General features: G+C 40.6%; 1 protein-coding gene across 2 annotated transcripts in view; it reads left to right on the plus strand.

Annotated features, from left to right (window-relative positions):
• Positions 1-749: 749 nt before the first annotated feature.
• pcdh17 (protocadherin 17) overlaps positions 750-18,162 on the plus strand; it is a 55,827-nt gene continuing 38,414 nt past the window's right edge. The window contains exons 1-2 of one of the 2 annotated variants that reach the window (XM_058088668.2): positions 750-1,316; positions 1,982-4,765. In XM_058088668.2, the coding sequence (XP_057944651.2) occupies positions 2,270-4,765 (2,496 nt within the window). In that variant the 5' untranslated portion in view covers positions 750-1,316; positions 1,982-2,269. The remainder of the gene's footprint in view (positions 1,317-1,981; positions 4,766-18,162) is intronic. The other variant, XM_058088669.2, reaches the window with a different exon arrangement.

Below are 18,162 nucleotides of genomic sequence, written 5' to 3' on the forward strand. Positions count from 1 at the left end.
TTGCACCTCCTTATGAATAGTTTTCACAGGATATGTTTGTATAAAATATGTTTCTTTCTGTGTTTTTTAAGTTCTTGCCACTTGGATGGTGGTTGTTCAGGTGTGCAAATGCTGGCATTATAGTACAATGAACAGCTCTCCCCCAAGATTCAGTTTCTTTCATTTCAGCAAGGTAAAGTCACACACTCATGGTCCATTCAGAATTACGACAACACTCATTACATGTCACATCATTTTCACTCACTGTTCCACATTTCACTCTATGTAGGTGAATATAACAGTCACAGATTAACCCATAATAACTGCAATACAAAACATACAGTAATTTCACTTTTTGGAATCGTGAGTGTTTTTTTAATGCAAGAATTGAATTAGAATAATGTAAACCCTGCAGAATGTGTGACATGAATACAACTGCATTGCATTTAATCATGGCTTGCATTTAAATGTTTTTAAATGGGGGTGGGGGGGGGGGTGTCTTTTGAATCCAGAAATGTAAGCTTGCTGAGTAACGACCTAACGGACGTGTCCTTTTGGGGCCACACATCTGCTGGCTTCCTGTGATGTAAACAACAATGAAGTGTGATTTTTTTTTTTTTTTGAAAAATAACACGCAGTCTTGGTGGCCAACGAGTGCCGCCCATCATTTGTAGTCAGAGTCGGTTGTTGCTTTTGAATCCCTCCTTTTTTTCCCCACCTCCTCAAAGCGATTGGCTGTCACAGGAGCGCAGACAATGTTTTAATGCAGCGTGTTCGTGCTCAGAGTTCATTCTGTACGAGGAAGCGCTGACACTCAGGGCCTGTCCAAATGTGCACAACACTTTTTAAAAAGCGTGTTTTTTGACAACCAAAAAGCTCACCGGTTATAACGGAGCTGAAAAGAGTTGATCCAGAATGCTGGCACACTGTTGCCACTCCTCTCCTCCGTGACACTTTGGATAAGGACGCCGGCAAGGACACCACGCCACTGCTGCTGATTCGAACGGGATAGAACCCCACCGACCGGTCGCCCTTTTTTTAAACGGCCACTTTGGATCTTCTTATCTTGTCACGCATCTCGGATGTTTCTCTTTGCTTGAACAAGGGTGACTCACTGCAAAGCAGAGGGCGAGCGTCTGCATCCTAATCACACAGAGGAGAGGACTTCAGCTCATTGACATTACAGTCAGACTTTTCTGGAGCCTTTTTATTTATGTATGTATTTCCACTGCGCTGCATTGTAGCCTGCAAAGAAAAAGGGATGCACCTTTTACGTTTTTAAATTCATCAGAATCCCCATTGGAACTATTTTTTGGACTATTATGCCATCTGTATAGGTAAGTTCACTCTTGTTTTGTTTATCTCTTGTATGTTTTCTTTAGCTTTTTTAATTCATTTCAGAGGTAGCGCAGTAGATGCAACAGCTTTTATAGTTGAGTCTTACAAGGGAAGACAGAGAGAGCACCAGTGGAGAGAATTACATGCTTCTACTGTGATGTTGGCAGCGCATTCTTGAATTTTTATAAGGCTCATTTTAAATATCCGGATTATGTGGATTGGGAAATGCGTGTAAGAGGCTCATTTTATACGCACTTATTCAAATAGTGTCACAATAGTCCATTTCTTGTTGTATGCCTTAGCATTAAAGTTAGACAGGTTCATCACGCATTCTCATCATATGAGAATGAGACCTTTCACTATCAACCTCTGATTTGCATATGAGAGAAGCATCTTTATGAATGTTATGTTTATCATGATGCAAATGGTAAAGACAATACCATTTTTGCCAGTGTAGCAGAGGACTGTGCTGTATACTCACATTGTCAACTTAATTGATGACAAGCTCCCCCATAATTTTTTAGATGAATTTCACATGAGCCTTATTTCAATTTTGGCTCAGTGGTGCATCTTATTTCTTCTGGTAGAATTTGTGTCTGATGTCTTGGATAAGCTAACAATATGACAAACAAATAATGTATGTCTTTTTTGTGCTCTCTTTTAGGTGATATCAATTTGCATTCACAATGACTATTCAGTTTGGAGAGTGGATCACGATTATTGCTCAGATGACTTTGAGTGCGCTGCTGAATATAAATTAGGTGTTCAGCACCACAGATTGCTGGGAGAGGCAGAGGAGTGCGGCAGATAAAATACAGTCCACTAAGGCAAATATCAAGAACTCACATGATGAACATTTTTCTTCTGATGCTAAGTGAGTTGTAACAAAATATCAACAGGTCAAAGGCAACGCAAAGACAAGACAGCTTGTAGCCACTTATAGAGAGAGGGGATGTATCTGTCTATTTTCTTTTTCCTCCTCTTATGGGCTCAAGCCCTGACATTGAAAAACTTGAATTACTCTGTCCCGGAGGAACAAGGACCGGGGACAGTAATTGGAAACATCGCCAAAGATGCCAGACTTGGCTTGGAACAGATCGGGCAGGGAGGGCAGGGGAAGAAAGCCAACTTCAGGGTGTTGGAGAATTCAGCACCGCATCTCATTGACGTGGACCCCCAGAGTGGACTGCTCTATACAAAGCAACGCATTGACAGAGAAACATTGTGTAAGAGAAACCCCAAGTGCCAGCTCTCTATGGAGGTGTTTGCCAATGACAAGGAGATCTGCATGATTAAAATAGACATCCAAGATATTAATGACAACTCACCTATTTTCCCCTCAGATCAGATTGATATTGACATATCTGAAAATGCTGTTCCAGGGACACGTTTTCCCTTGACAAGCGCACATGATCCAGATGCAGGGGAAAATGGTTTGAAAACCTATCAGATAACACGTGACGACTACAACCTATTTTCCTTGGAGGTAAAGTCACGTGGAGATGGAACTAAGTTCCCAGAATTGGTTATTCAAAGGCCGCTTGACAGGGAAGAAAGAAACCATCACACTCTTATTTTGTCGGCCACTGATGGCGGGGAATATCCAAGGTCTGGTACCATGCAGATAAATGTTAAAGTTATTGACTCAAATGATAACAGCCCTGTGTTTGACCAGCCTTCTTATGTTGTTGAAATTCCTGAAAATTCACCTCCTGGTAAAGTGTTGATCGATTTAAATGCCACTGATCCCGATGAGGGCAACAATGGACAAGTAGTCTATTCTTTTAGTGGCTATGCCCCAGAGAGAATCCGGGAGCTGTTCTCCATAGATTCCAGAACAGGGGTCATAAAGATTCAAGGTGAAATTGACTACGAAGAGAGCCCAGTTATTGAGATTGACGTACAGGCAAAGGACCTCGGCCCCAACCCGATCCCAGGCCATTGTAAAGTCACCGTTAAAGTGCTTGACAGGAATGATAACTGGCCCTCTATTGGTTTTGTGTCCGTAAGACAGGGAGCCATCAGCGAGGCAGCACCTCCAGGCACTGTTATTGCGCTGGTTCGTGTCACAGACAAAGACTCCGGCAGGAATGGGCAGCTTCAATGCAGAGTACTGGGTAATGTCCCTTTTAAACTAGAAGAGAACTATGATAACTTCTACACCGTGGTGACTGACAGACCATTGGACAGAGAGGCACAAGATGAGTACAATGTCACCATCGTGGCAAAAGACAATGGCGTTCCCCCTCTAAACTCCACAAAATCCTTCACTGTAAAGATTCTGGATGAGAACGACAATGTCCCCCGCTTTACAAAGTCAGTTTACCTTCTGCAGATACCAGAGAACAACATCCCAGGAGAATTCCTGGGTTCAGTCCTTGCTCACGACCCGGATCTTGGACAGAATGGTACCGTGTACTACAGCATTATTAACTCCAATGTGAGTGGGGGCGATGTCAACACGTATGTAAATGTGAATGCTGCCAATGGAGCCATATATGCAGTCAGATCATTCAACTATGAGCAGATAAAATATTTTGATTTCAAGGTTCTTGCTCGAGATGCTGGATCACCACACCTGGAGAGCAATGCTACGGTGCGCATCAGTGTTCTGGATGTTAATGACAACATCCCTGTCATTGTTCTACCCCTTCTACAAAATGACACTGCTGAAATCCACGTGCCCCGGAATGTTGGTGTGGGCTACATTGTCACCACAGTGAGAGCAGTTGACAATGACTATGGTGAGAGCGGGAGGCTCACCTACGAGATCTCTGATGGGAACGAGGAACATCTTTTTGATATAGATCCAGTGACTGGTGAGGTGAGAACAGCCCACCCTTTCTGGGACAATGTCAGTCCCATTGTCGAGCTGATTATCCGTGTTTCAGACCACGGAAAGCCAACCCTCACTGCTGCTGCTCGGCTTATCATCAAGGCCTCCAATGGACATCCTGCTGATGGACTGCTGCATATAGACGACAATCAGAACTGGGACATGTCCCTGCCTCTCATTGTGACTCTGAGTATAATCTCAATCATGCTTCTGGCTGCTATGGTCACCATTGCAGTCAAGTGCAAGAGAGAAAACAAGGAGATACGAACTTATAATTGTCGAATCGCAGAATACTCGCATCCTCAGCTCGGGAAAGGAAAGAAAAAGAAGATTAACAAGAACGACATCATGCTGGTGCAGAGCGAGGTGGAGGAACGGGATGCCATGAATGTGATGAATGTGGTAAGCAGTCCTTCCTTGGCCACCTCTCCCATGTACTTTGACTACCAGACACGCCTGCCACTCAGCTCACCAAGATCAGAGGTCATGTACCTTAAGCCCACTGCCAATAACCTCAGCGTGCCCCAAGGCCACGTGGGATGCCACACCAGCTTCACAGGCCCAGTCACCAGCACAACAGACACACCTACTAACCGCATGTCCATCATACAGGTAAGGGGAATTGCCCTACTCTCCTACACTGTTATGTGCACCCCCATGTGAGCACCTTCATGAGGTATCCACGTCCAATGTCTACCTGATTTGTCCTGTAAAATGAAAGAGACGAAGAGCAGGGAAAGACAGAAGGCACTGAAGCACAGAAGCAAAAGACGGAAGGGAGTAGAGAGCATTAGAAGGATTAAATATTTTTGTGTCCTCTTAGAGCAGGTCTAGTGACGTCTGAACAAATTATTTGTATTTGAAATATGTCACGGCGAGCTTCTCAAAGCAGTTTTCACCCTGAGTTGTTTATCAATAATCAATCCATTCCTGGAATCTGCATTGCTGTGAAATAAACACAATAGCTCATAGAAAAAATCTATAATGTGAAAGCATAACAAAAATAGGGTAATATAATAGTGATGTAATCACCGGAAAGAGCACAAGTACAATGTTGACAAAAAACTAACCACACGTGTCTTAATTAAACAATACATTTAACTTTTGAATAGAAAAATCTATATGTCCCTTACTGGACACAGTTCTGTCCGCAACCGCAGTGATGAACAAGGTGGATGTGCATGTTTGTCGTGCCACTAGTGTCTTATATTTTTGTGGAACACGCCTTACATTATGCAAAGTCCAGCTCTGTCCCGTCCACGCTATAAAAACCAAAGCGAGTCTACGTTTTTGATTTCAATTCTGTAGGTGCAACTTTCAGTTTAGTGTCACTGTCTGCCAAAACAGGGCATTTGTTTTTCCCTTATTCTTGTTTGATTTCCGCCCAATTTTACGGGTATGAGGATAGTGAGGATGGATGATATGCTGATGTCAATCCTCTTTTTTAATCCTTTGCAATCGGCACACATTACTCTACAACTTAGAACTTTGACAATGCTAACATGTGCGTTATGTCTTAATGTGTTTGTCATGTCTTGTATATTACAGTAGGTGATATGAATATAAAGGTGACTATAAATGGGTTATTTCATGTATGCAGGGCTCTAATAATGTTAAAAATGTTTTTTGATGGTCAAACAGGTTTTCTATGCAAAAAAATTACCAATGGGGTAAATTTTAATTCCAATAGATTAGCAGATTGAAGGTATTTTTACAGCTAGTTAAGCATCTTTGTGAAGAGTACTTGGGTATATAAGTCTCTAATGTGATAACTTTTCTGTGTCTTTAGCCGTAAGCTCATTAAAGGTCTGTCGTGCCAGACTAGGATTAAGGACTGCAGCAGTCCATAATTATACGACAATGGTCAATTGAAGCTGATCTAGTCTTTCTGATGTTTACCTTTTTCTTGTCTAGTATTGTTATATTTTATGTTGTTGACGTGTAGTTTTTTTTTTATTTTTTTTTTTACCAGAAACTACTGTATTACTGGTATTACTGTTTGTTCTAACTTACTTGGAGTTAGCCGGACATGATGATTACATTCTTTGTATTATATCCAGTTAACCATGTTGGTCTCTTAGTTAAGCTATCCTTTGTAATTGTACCCCCTATTTGAGGTGGACATTCATGTGATGAAGAATATGATCAGATGTGACGCATTCCCACCAGGGAAGAAAGCCACTGTCCTTAGTTCTCATTCTCAACCGTGCTTCTATTATGAGCCAGCTGCAAAGGGCAGAGGCCAGCACAAAGAGCGCCAGGACTTCTTAATCAGAGGAACATGATAATTGCTGGTCGGTTTTGCAGGCTGTTTCTTTGCTAATGTAGCGATGATGAATTACGCTGCATGACACTCCTGCACACTCATTGTATTCGCTCTCTTTTCTCTACTATCTTCCGACTGTCAAAGGAAAAGCTAGCAGGGGCAGCAACAAGGCACTCCTTAGTGTCCTGTTTTAAGTGGGTCCCATGGAAGTGGGAGGCATGTAGGGTGCTCTATTGTATTATTCAACAGAAACCAATGTAGAAGGAGTTGTCTTGAGGCATTACGTTTCTTCAGAAGCTGTACAGAAGCATATCATTTTCCATTCCACCCTGCCACTGCTCTCTCTTTATGTGGACAGTAAGTAACCCGAGTCAGAGGAAAGTGGCTATGGGGAAAGATGTCAGGAAACAAAGACAAAATTCCCTGTCCATCGATCCAAAGGCCCCTCAGCCCATCTGTCACTACAGTCGTCCAGTGAAAGAGAGGCTAAATAGAAAGAACAAATAAAGAGATGGAGCTGGTGGTATGCCCTTCCACTCTATCAGTTTCACAAGGGCACCTTAGTGGTGTTGCTTTCACATGCACCTGCATGGCTACTATCAGCCTGCAAGTCTGCAAAGCTCTCTTCACACTTCTCTTGGCCTCTAATGATGCTTTATAGCAGCGTATTGGCATATGGACACAGCTCGGTCTACTGCTGAGCGAGAGGAATAACATGAACATATCAGCAGAGCTCGGCTGGCCTTATCATTGTCACCACTGTGCCAGCAACCAGCCCAGTGGAGAGCTTCATTTTATTTGCAAGGGGAATTCCTGGGATAAGGAGATGGATGATACGTAATGACGCTTAATTCTGCTTAAGGCAGTGAATGGAATTACTTACTAGAGAATGAAGGTTAAACCCAATCTGTTGTGAAATTCCTCAATGCTTAGAAGGATTTTTATGTCCTCTGTCCGGTACAATACAGTTTTAAAATTGTGTTGCACGTTAAGTTTCAGCATGGGCTGGCTCTTTGGGACTCATTTTTACCAAAGGTCTATACATAGAGCGGCTTCTTTTAAGTGACCAATAATTTACCGTAGTTGTTTTAGTACATTTTAATTCACTATAAAAATGAGTCAGAAATGGGGTGTACAGGGTATGGAAGCCAAGTGGGAGACTGTGACAGCTGCCACTTAAAGGCACTAAACGCTGCCTTTAGGTGGCAGCAGTCTGCCTTCAGTTGAAGTGAGGGTGTCAAGAATAAAGGGGGTTCTCATCTCATTTGTCACTTGCAGCTTGGCAAAGGCCTATTTTAGTTTTAAATATACCTGACATAATCATGCCACTAGTCAACTAAATCATCAGTCAACATGACTCCAGGATTGAGATACGATGTTTCTTCTTATTTTTTTCCAAATAAGTAGCGGTAATGTGGTGCATTTAAATACATCTTTAAAAGAAAATGCCATCAAGATGTGAGCATATAACCATCTGAGCAGTGTGAATTTGCATTATTATTTGCACCCCCCCTTGATCTGTTAAAGTTGCACATATGCATACCAACAATGTAGTGAGCGGATGTTTAAAATGATTTCTTCCAGGAATGGTCTCAGCCTGCATAATTCAGGCAGATTTATGTGTGTTGGTGGGTGGGTGTAATTTCATTGTGTATTCCAAGCATAGGATTTAGTCTTTTCGAGCCAGAGCCTCTTCTTTTTTATGAGCGTGACAATCTTGCATTTGTCCGAACCTTGAAACACCCTTCCTCCAAGATAGGCACACACACACTCAAGCATGCAAACACACTGATGCCCGCAACAGGGCTGTCTGTGTCTTATCACATCCTCTGCTGTATATTATATTGAAACTGCTCCCACACTTGAGAGACCACTGAGGCAATGGATTAGAAAAACACTCTTTATTTAATTTCTCTTTTCCTCCTCATCTTAAGATAGCCGCTCTGGAGCCTTCTGTGGGATTGGATGTGGTGGGATGGAAGTGGGGTTGTACCTGGTAAAACTAAGTCCATTTTTAGAACAGACTGAGCAACTCTTTCAAAGTCACTTGTGTACTCCCACTGTTGAGCTGTTCATAACTACGGCGCCAATGTGTTTCTTTTGAGGTTGTCTCGGTATACTGCGATTGGCTGGGATAGGCTTCAGCATGCTCGCGAACCTAGTGAAGACAAGTGGCATAGTGAATGAATGAATACATTTCTCCGTGTATGTTCTCACAATTCTCAAAATACTAGCCTCAATATGGTCCCTTTTATGTAACTCCATTGCTATATGAATATGTACAACTTTGTTTTTCTTGTCTTGATGTTCACCAAGTCTTTAGGATGGATCTAACACACATTTTAGTGACATTGCTGAAATTTTACTTTAGGGAGCAGATGAAAACTTACCCCATTGGTAATACAACAAAACAGCATAATTTCTTCAGTTCATGTTTTGTTTATTATGTGCCATTACTGGCTTTTTTTTCTCACAGTACTACACAAGCTTGTTTCAGAGCATATTAGGCGACTGTAACAGCAGCATAATTCACAGCACAAAACAGCAGAGCTCTATATTTACATCGTCCTTCATTAATAAGTCATGGCGTTTAACAAATCAGGGGAAAGCAGTGGATGTCAGGATAAACATCGGAAGCCTCTGACTAAATATTTGTGAAAATTCAGAAGGCAACAAAAGACAGTAGCAGTGTGAAAGAACACAAGCTAAACAAAACAGCACTAAACACAATTAGTGTCCATCTTAACCAGAGAACTGTAGGGATGGGAGAGCGGATGGCTTTAGAATTCATACAAAGCCGCAATTTTGTGTTTTGAGTTGGATTTTTTTGCCTTCATGAAAATAAATTGAACTTGAATAATTACATATCTTACATATTTCAATTAAATTGGTGATTATGTCCACAGGTGGACCAGTTTGTAAGGTACTAATATTAAAGCTGAATAATGCTCACTTGCGTCCACTCTAACATTGTGGAATGCAAAAGGCTGCAATTGGTTGGCTTGTAGTACATTTCCTGTGCGTATACGACTAGTAAAGGGGGCTTGCAGCCCATTTCCATGAATGCTGGATCAACATTTTGACTAAAAATTAATGTTGTAAAGCAGGGGTGTTTTTTTTAATTTATATATATAAAAACCGTCTCTGCATATTGACAATTTGGCAATAACACTCTCCTTCGCTTTGTAATTGCCATAGTTTGATAGGGAAGGAGGGATCTGACAGGCTAAAAAGTTGGGGTTGCTCACTGAGTTGATGTTACATCATGCACGCAAACCTGATGAATGGCAGTGCAAAGATCAATAAACACAATGGTGTCCCCATTCTGCTGCACTGTTTTTTCTTGGGAGTATGACCAATCACAGCAGAGTGGGTGTGACCGGAGGTGGGCCGTGGGTAGAATAATATAAAACAGACTGTTTAGGAAATCCAAGGAAATACAGCTGGAATAGGAGCAGATTCTGGAAGGTCTAGAACACTTTCTGTGCAGGTTATTGTGTGTTGCTGCTCTATAGGAGTCCATAATGCAATACAAATGGCTGGAAATGAGAATAATCTGCAGGTCTGAAAATGTTGACGTGAATGAGCATTTCATTTTTTTGCATATCCCTGCTAATCACTAATCACAAAGAGTAAATTAAACATAACATAATTAATACCTTGTGAACTGTATGTTGATTGACTATGACAAAGATATTTGATCAATGAAATAGTATATAATATTGGGATTACAATTCTTTTTGTTGATGAGAGGTGTTCATTCATATGCACTGGTGGACAATCTTTGCTGTTGTAGAACACATTTCACACATTTTCAGTCACCCAGAAGGCAACAACTTGAATGAATCCCTATGTCCCTTTATCTTCTGTTTTGAGATCACTTTGTAAAATTCTGTCTTCCGACTGCCATTTTTTAGTTTTGTAATTCCTAGTCTGGCAAACGGTGGAAACAATGGCATTTTGTGTCCTGCAATTGTCAAGAAACACACAGGATATGAGAACACAACTTGGCCTCTGTGTTAGTCAGACAGGCCGGACGCATTAGAGCAATTAGCTTGGTTCAAAGGGAAGCAGCCTATTGGAGATGACATGGCCATGATACTAACTGCATTGGCAGTGCATCAGTGGCGGAGGGGAAGTGGAGAGTCAGGGCTATTCTGCCTAATTTATTAAGACCAGAGCTTCTAATCAAAATCATCATCAATGATAACGAGTCGCTTTTAGTTGGCTTCAAATGTGTGATTAGAAATGTTTCTTTTTTCACACAGGTGCAAATCATGCCATTTCTGTTTGCAGTGGTTTTCTTTAAAGATATTACTTGTTTTTGTGACCCGTCAACTTGCTCCTTTTTTTTTTTTTTTTTTTGCTGCGTTGCAAGCACAATCCTATACCTGGTGTGTCTGTGTACTTTGTACCTGCTGATCTTTCACTGTGTTTTCTTATTTAATACAAACACCCCCCAGCCCATTCTATTTCTGCTATTTCATACAAAAAGTACAAGATTGTGACCAAATGAAATCCGTTCATGTCCCCAGTAGACCTGAGGCATTTACAGCTGGCATTTTGCTCGAATAAGTCAGCCAAGAAGTCAATAGCACCAACAAAGGTCACATAACTCAAGAGAACAAAATATAACATACACTGCACAAGAATTTTTAAATGTGTCAACATGCAACTGCACACACGTGCACGCATGGTATCACACGATATCCTTTGAAGTGTCCATCTTGCCGGATCCTGTGATCGGAATGAACTTCCCATTAGGGACCGCCTGCCCCCCTGAGCATTCTTAGATTCTTCTGCACCAGGGTGCTTGTGGTGCACAATTACACTGTAGATTGGCATAGACCGACTAAACTTGCAGTAATTGTGCAATGAGGTGTACAGCACACAGAAAGCCAACATAAGCATACACTGTGTGGTGATGTATTCTTTGAACTGGCAGTAGTGCGGTGAGCTGTAAATCAAACACTTTCAAAGTCAAACAAAGTGGATCTCGCTCTGCAGTGCTTTGGCATCGGCCCAACATGAGGGAGCTTCAGTGTGCCCTCTAGACATGTGCTACCGAAACAACATGCAGCTCGAAGAAGAAGGAATTATGTCGATGTGTTCTCACTTTCGCTCTCATTAGTTTAAAGGAAGTGATTTATCACGCTCTCACTCTATCTCTCCTTCCTTGTCCTTGTCTTTTACTGCTAAGCACTTCTTCAGCTTCATCAGTAATGTAATTAATTGATTGGATGGATATACCATGAAAACCATCCCCATTTGCTCTAATTTCAGCTAAGTACACGTCACAACAAACGGCTGTTAAACAGACGGTTTTGGCCTCATAAAACCACTGGACTCAATTATATTCAAACAATGTTGCAATTAACTGCCGTTTGAATAGTATTTGAATCTTGCCAGTGTATTTTTTCTCCTTTGTCTATGTCAGTATTGGTGTTTTCTTTTACATTTGGAGCCCTGTTTGAAATCTGACTCCCGCATTTCAATTCCTGTCCATGGCTGAAGGGAACTGACAGCCACCGTGCTTTGCGGTGTCTGTTTTGTGTTTGTGGCAACAAAGACAGCTGAGTCAGCAATCCAAGATGTTATTGCCAAAAGAAAAGGCCATGGAAGTGTGGTGGCTATGCAGAATTTGTTGCCTAACGTTTTTCTCTTGAAGGTTGGGGTAATGATGGTGAGTGTTAATGGTGTATGAAAATGCTATATAAGTCTCATTGTTTTCTATTGTATTATATGGATGCGCTCAATTGGTCCCACCCTCGGTTTATGTCTGGGAGAGAAATCTTTTAGCGGCTTTTAACATTCCGATCGATTTCTCATATGGTATTTTTTGTATTGATTTTTTTTATGTGGTTTGTACTAAAATACAGCATTTTATTACATATTGCTCAGAGCAACAAAAAAAAAATCTCTAATTTCCCACCTCTTGCCGAACCTTTTCCCTTTCTCTCCCTATATGCTTGCCATTGCTGATAAGCGTTGCAATTGCTCATGTTACTGACGACCGGAGCCAAATTCATAATGATGAGATTATCTTGTCAACAGTACAGTGTGTATACGTCTGCCATATTGATCTCTGCACACAGTCTTAATGAATAAAGTGCTACGGTGGAACCTCTGGCTCAATGATAACTCAGAGCACATCTTTCTATTTTTACTTTACACTCTCAACACTGCAGTGATGACTGGATTGTCGTATGCCTGTTTCTCCTTTCTTTCTCCTCGCTGCAACTCTCCTTTCCTTTCCTTTACAGATTAGTGGGCTAAAACTGCTCCTTCACACATTGTCGGAAATGTGTCACACTGACATCTTGAGTCTGTGTACTCTCAGGTGGAGAGACATGAGTGCTTGTGTGGGAGTGCAAAGAGGGGCACGAATATGAGACAGGCCGCCCAGGCTTGTGTGTGTCTTAAAATGACAAATGAGGTTTGAGGGCAGGATATTTGTGAATTTCAAGAGAAGGTCACCAGGGTTTAGAGCCTGAGATTATCTATGATTGTTTCTTCTGTGGGCTTACCGATTAATGCTAAAGCTGCTCTGACAGATTCTTAATGCACCATAGACATACTTAAAAGAGTCAGGGAGGAATGTGCCATATAACGGTTAGACAACAAAGCATTGCCCCCTGAACCTTCTTTGAAAGAACAGAACCGCCACCCTGTGTTATTGTAGTTCCCATTTGCGAAGATACCTCATCACTGCTGACCCAATACAGATACACTGGAAAGGTCACCTTGCATTCAAACAAGATATTCGGTGGATATGTGTGGTTATTTGGAAGAACCCAGGTGGATGATGCATGTGTGTATAAGCTCATGTGCATTTATTCATATTAAATGTGTGTGCACATTGTGTGGTCATAGCTGTATTTGGCCTTGGCTGAGGGCTTTGGGGAGATAGAAAAAAAAATCCTTTCATCTCAGAATGGTTCCTACCATTGTTTCAAAGGGAATAATGTTTCTTTTTATGTTGTTGTTTTTTTTTGTTAACATGCCAACTGGCCCATATTTTGTGAACATTAAAAAGGTTTCTTTTTAATGTCAGCTGTGATTAGGTTAGTAATTCTGTATCCGTGTTAAACTGATTGACAGTGTTCCATTTTCAAACCAAGGCCAATTTTAATATTATTTATTCATTCATTATTTACTGCTTATCCTCACGATGGTCGCCGGCATGCTGGAGGCTATCTCAGCTGTCTTTGGGTGAGAGGCGGGGTACACCCTGGACTGGTTGCCAATCATAGGGCACATATAGACAAACAACCATTCACACTCACATTCATACCTATGGACAATTTGGAGTCGCCAATTAACCTAACATGTTTTTGGAATGTGGGAAGAAACCGGAGTACCCGGAGAAAACCCACACACGCAAGGGGAGAACATGCAAACTGCACAGTTTGGAGGGTGGAATCGAAGGCGGGTCTCCTAGCTGTGTGGCCTGCAATTTTAATATGTAATGTTTAAATTAACGATCCAAATTCAACACCCCAATAGAGATATGTATACTAGAGACATTGTAGGCTCAGTATTTAACTTTACTAAAACAATTTTAAGAAATGTATATTTACTACATTATTTGTATGTTTATTATTCTTTGCTGAATGGTTGCAGTCATTGATGTATGAAGAACTTGATCGTTTTGTTCCTTCTCAGGCAGCTTTGGATTTTTTGGGCTGAGTTAGCGATGGTTTAATGAGGGCAAAGCAAGGACAGTGCTGACTCAAGACTTAAGTTAACGGCAAAGGTGCACTAAGTATTGATGAGGAAGTCGAGAATGATTAGTAGCCTTGACACCAAGACTGCAAAGTACCCCCGTTACTACCTTTCGCAACACATGTAATAATTGTTTGGTTTTTTTGTCTTTAAATCGTCTTGTACACTTGACTTTATCAGAAGCCATTTAACCATTCCTTGCGTCCTATCTAAATATGTCAGAAAAGTGCCTTAATAACAAAATGCAACACCTCTGCTATTTAGTTAAACTGCCAACTGCTATGTTTGGTATTGAGTAAACATTGATGCCAAAAGCTATATTCATCATTTACTCCCGCGGCAAAACTGACACAGATGTGGATTGTGTTGATAAGTATACAAACACCTGCTCTGAGCAGAAATATTTCCTCTGAGCAATGTTGGCTGCTGTGTTCTTGTCCTCATATTGCTGTTAACCAAAATGATGCCAGAAGGTGTGCACATGCAGAACTTGTAGAAGGGAACATGTTTGAAAGAAATGAAAGAGGGGATCAGATAAATCTGCCTCGTTCCTTTTGTCTGACTATGCTCTTGTACAGTGTAATGATAATTAAAGGAAGAATGGCCTATTTAAGAGAAGATTTCTATGCTTTTTGTCTGTAACATGTTTTTAGAGTGTTATTTGAAATAAAAAAATTGCAGCATATCCATGCATCTTCTTATGTGAGTTGTTATTCTGGAGGCAACTTAACACTTGATATTACATGGTGAACAAGCCTCAAGCCAGGCCGATAAATAAACAACAACAAAAAAAACGTCAGCGTTCTTTCAGGGAAAAACAGCTGCTATGATTTACCTGGGCGCGATATTGATGTGATGAATGTGAGCTATGAGGATAATCTTGTAAACAATGGTTGCCCACTGAAAGAGATTACTGAGAATGATGCCACAGCAGCAACTTTATCAGAACTGGACAACATTTCTTCATAAAAAAAAGAGCAAAGAACAGCATCAAAGGCTTCTTTTGATTAATCTTTGTAGTTGTTGATATGTTTGACCCTTAATACTACTGGCACTGTTATTGCTGCTACTACTACTACTACCAGTCGTGTATAATGATATGGCAATAATAAACCCTGTGGTAAAATTCAGTTTTACATAATTTCTAATTACATTATACATATAATTTACTGGTTCTGTGCCTTGCTCAGGTGCACCAAAACAATCTTCATGAAGGGGGGGCTGCAGTCTCTTCAATAACCAACCCAGATACAGTATCTATATTATCAGTCCCTCTAGGATTTTATTAATGGAATTGTTTCAACCTGAATTCCCATATTTTCACAGCAGCTTTTTCAAAATGGCGGCAACAGTTGCAATGGTTTGGGACCCATTTTTTCAATAACATTGTATCAGATTTAGATTTTACAAATTTATTTTTTCTTTGTATTTTTAACATAAAAAAAGCAAAGGATTTCAACAACTTCAACACAATATGCGTTTCCGCATCGTCTATAAGTTGCATCTGTGTTTTGACACGTTGCAGTAGTTTGCCCCCGATTTAGTTGTGAACATTTGGGAACCATTGAGAGTGATCCATAGCTGGGTTTTTTTTTTTTTGGTAAATGATGTCAACATCACATGTAAGCAAGGAAGTGAGGACTTGGGGACTTGGTAAATGCTTTATAGTACATTACCCAGAAGGCATATCGCGCTGTGGATGTGAACTAGTATGAGGGTTGTGTCATCACAGCAAGAAAATGTTGAGATAATGGTCTGGTTAGAGCAATGTCAAACTCGTGGCGAGAGGGCCAGATGTGGGCTTCCACATAATTTCATGTGGCTGGCAAAAGCCTGGAAATTATGTGTATCAATACTGCACTTCATGTCTTTCTAAAAAATAAAGTGTACTGCAATCAACATCTGAACCGTTTACTTTTCTCAAACAGGGAGAAAAAGGATTTTAATAACTACATTTATTCACAAAACCAAACACAAAATAATAATCTATTTACAGACATGTGCATGTTTTTGAACTATTTACAGACGTGTGCATGTGTGTACGCCTGCACACTTCATAGATGCTCAAGAACAGCGTCACCAACGTCACAACAGATCTACAGCCAGACAAACTCCGTGCCAGTTTAAGCTGCCTGTATTTTTGTCTCTGCTGGATTTGTTGCCATTTCCCTTAGTCAGCGTGCAATTTAGCAACTTCTGTCTTCTTCATATTCAAGCTGTTGCTGCCGGTCCGAAGGAAAAACGAATAGTTGCCCGCGACTGGGACAGAAATACATTGCCTATAAGTCTGAAATTCACACACAAGATGAATGTGACTTTGGTGTGAATGGTTGTTTGTCTGTAGTATGTGCCCTGTAATTGGCTGGCGACCAGTCCAGGGTGTACCCCGCCTCTCACCCGAAGACAGCTGGGATAGGCTCCAGCACCCCCGCGACCCTCGTGAGGATAAGCGGTAGAAAATGAATGAATGTATGATGCATAAGACTTTGATTTATAGCTCCCGCGAATAAAAGCAAATGACTTACATTGACGTCTTTGGCAGTCAACGTTACTTTTTGGAAAGATGTCTATAAATGTATTTGGCAGGGAATGAGTTAATAATAACTGCAATTTCTGTTCAGTTGTGTTGTCATTGATTATTATTTAAATTAGTTTGATGATCTAAAACATTTAAGTGTGACAATCGGGGCAAACATTTTTTTCACGGCCCGGAGACAGCTGGGATAGGCTCCAGCACCCCCCGCGACCCTCGTGAGGACAAAGCGGTAGAAAATGAATGAATTAATGTATTCAAATATATTGACAGTTGGAAGTAGTCTCAGAATTATTTTTTTAAAGGGGACCTATTATGCTTTTTCTACTTTTCTGACCTGTTATATTCTCATGTTAAATGATGGCAAAGTTTCAGATTGCACATTTGGAAGTGAGACCTGGAAAAAAAGTTTGTGATGGCTCAAAACACTCGATTTCAGAGGGCGTTGTAAGGGGAAGCTACATTTGTTTACAATTTCTAAAGAAGCAAACAAGCACAAGTGATTGGAGCTTGTGATTCCCTACCAGTAAAAGAAAAAAGGCATTTCACGCCAGACTGTTTTTTGAGCTCTCAATACAAAGGGCGGAAAATTAGCATACCAGGTCCCCTTTTAAAACCGTGTTACATGATTTGCACCACCTCCACACTTTTGAAAGAAATACAAATTGTTGGTTGGGTTCAAATTTGCCCAAGGACATATTACAGCAACAGATGAGCTGACACTAGTGTAAAGTTACAATAATGAATTCTCTTTTCTTATTTTCTCCTGCAAGAAAGAAATGGAAAAAACTTTAATATAAAAATATTCATTCAAAAAGAAAATTTATGACAGCAAATGTCTCACAGCAGGAACTGTCTTTTGTGGTTTCAATTTGACAGTGAATTACAATCTTGAACTGAGGATGCGTTGATCATCTCAGCTGGCACAGTTGGTTTTTGTCGGGCAGATTAGCATGATTCATTATTTAGCCCTTCAATAAATGCCTTAGAGTTAAAACAGATTATTCAAATGTAATGTTGTCATTTCTGGTAAACACATTTAAATACACTGAATGCTTATTAAGTCAAGCCTTCGGAGCCATTTTGTTTTATGTAAAATTCAGTTTAGCCCATCATTTGATTTTTCATGGAACGTAAAATCGACACATTTGCCTATATGTGTGTTTTTACTGCGTGCGTGGAAGAGAACAATCTAGAGGCAAAGAACGAATTCAAGGATATGTACTCTCAGAAGGTTTGCATTTCATTATTTCTACATGAGTTGATTCTCAAGATAATAATGACAGGCTTTGTTGACCAACTCTCAGGTTCAGTGCTGTTTATCCCTTAAGTGTTTTCTTTTCATGTACTTGAAAGATCCTTTAGGCTGCAAAATTAAATGACAAACATTATTATTAAAGATGGATGCACTCTACAAAAGCATCTCTCAGGAAAAAAAAAGTTCAATAATGGAGTCTTTTGCAGCACTTAAAATCAAACATAGCT

The sequence above is a fragment of the Doryrhamphus excisus genome, linkage group LG13 (genome assembly GCF_037039965.1).
Source record: "Doryrhamphus excisus strain RoL-2023G ecotype Guam linkage group LG13, RoL_Dexc_Guam_v1.1, whole genome shotgun sequence".
NCBI lineage: Eukaryota > Metazoa > Chordata > Actinopteri > Syngnathiformes > Syngnathidae > Doryrhamphus > Doryrhamphus excisus.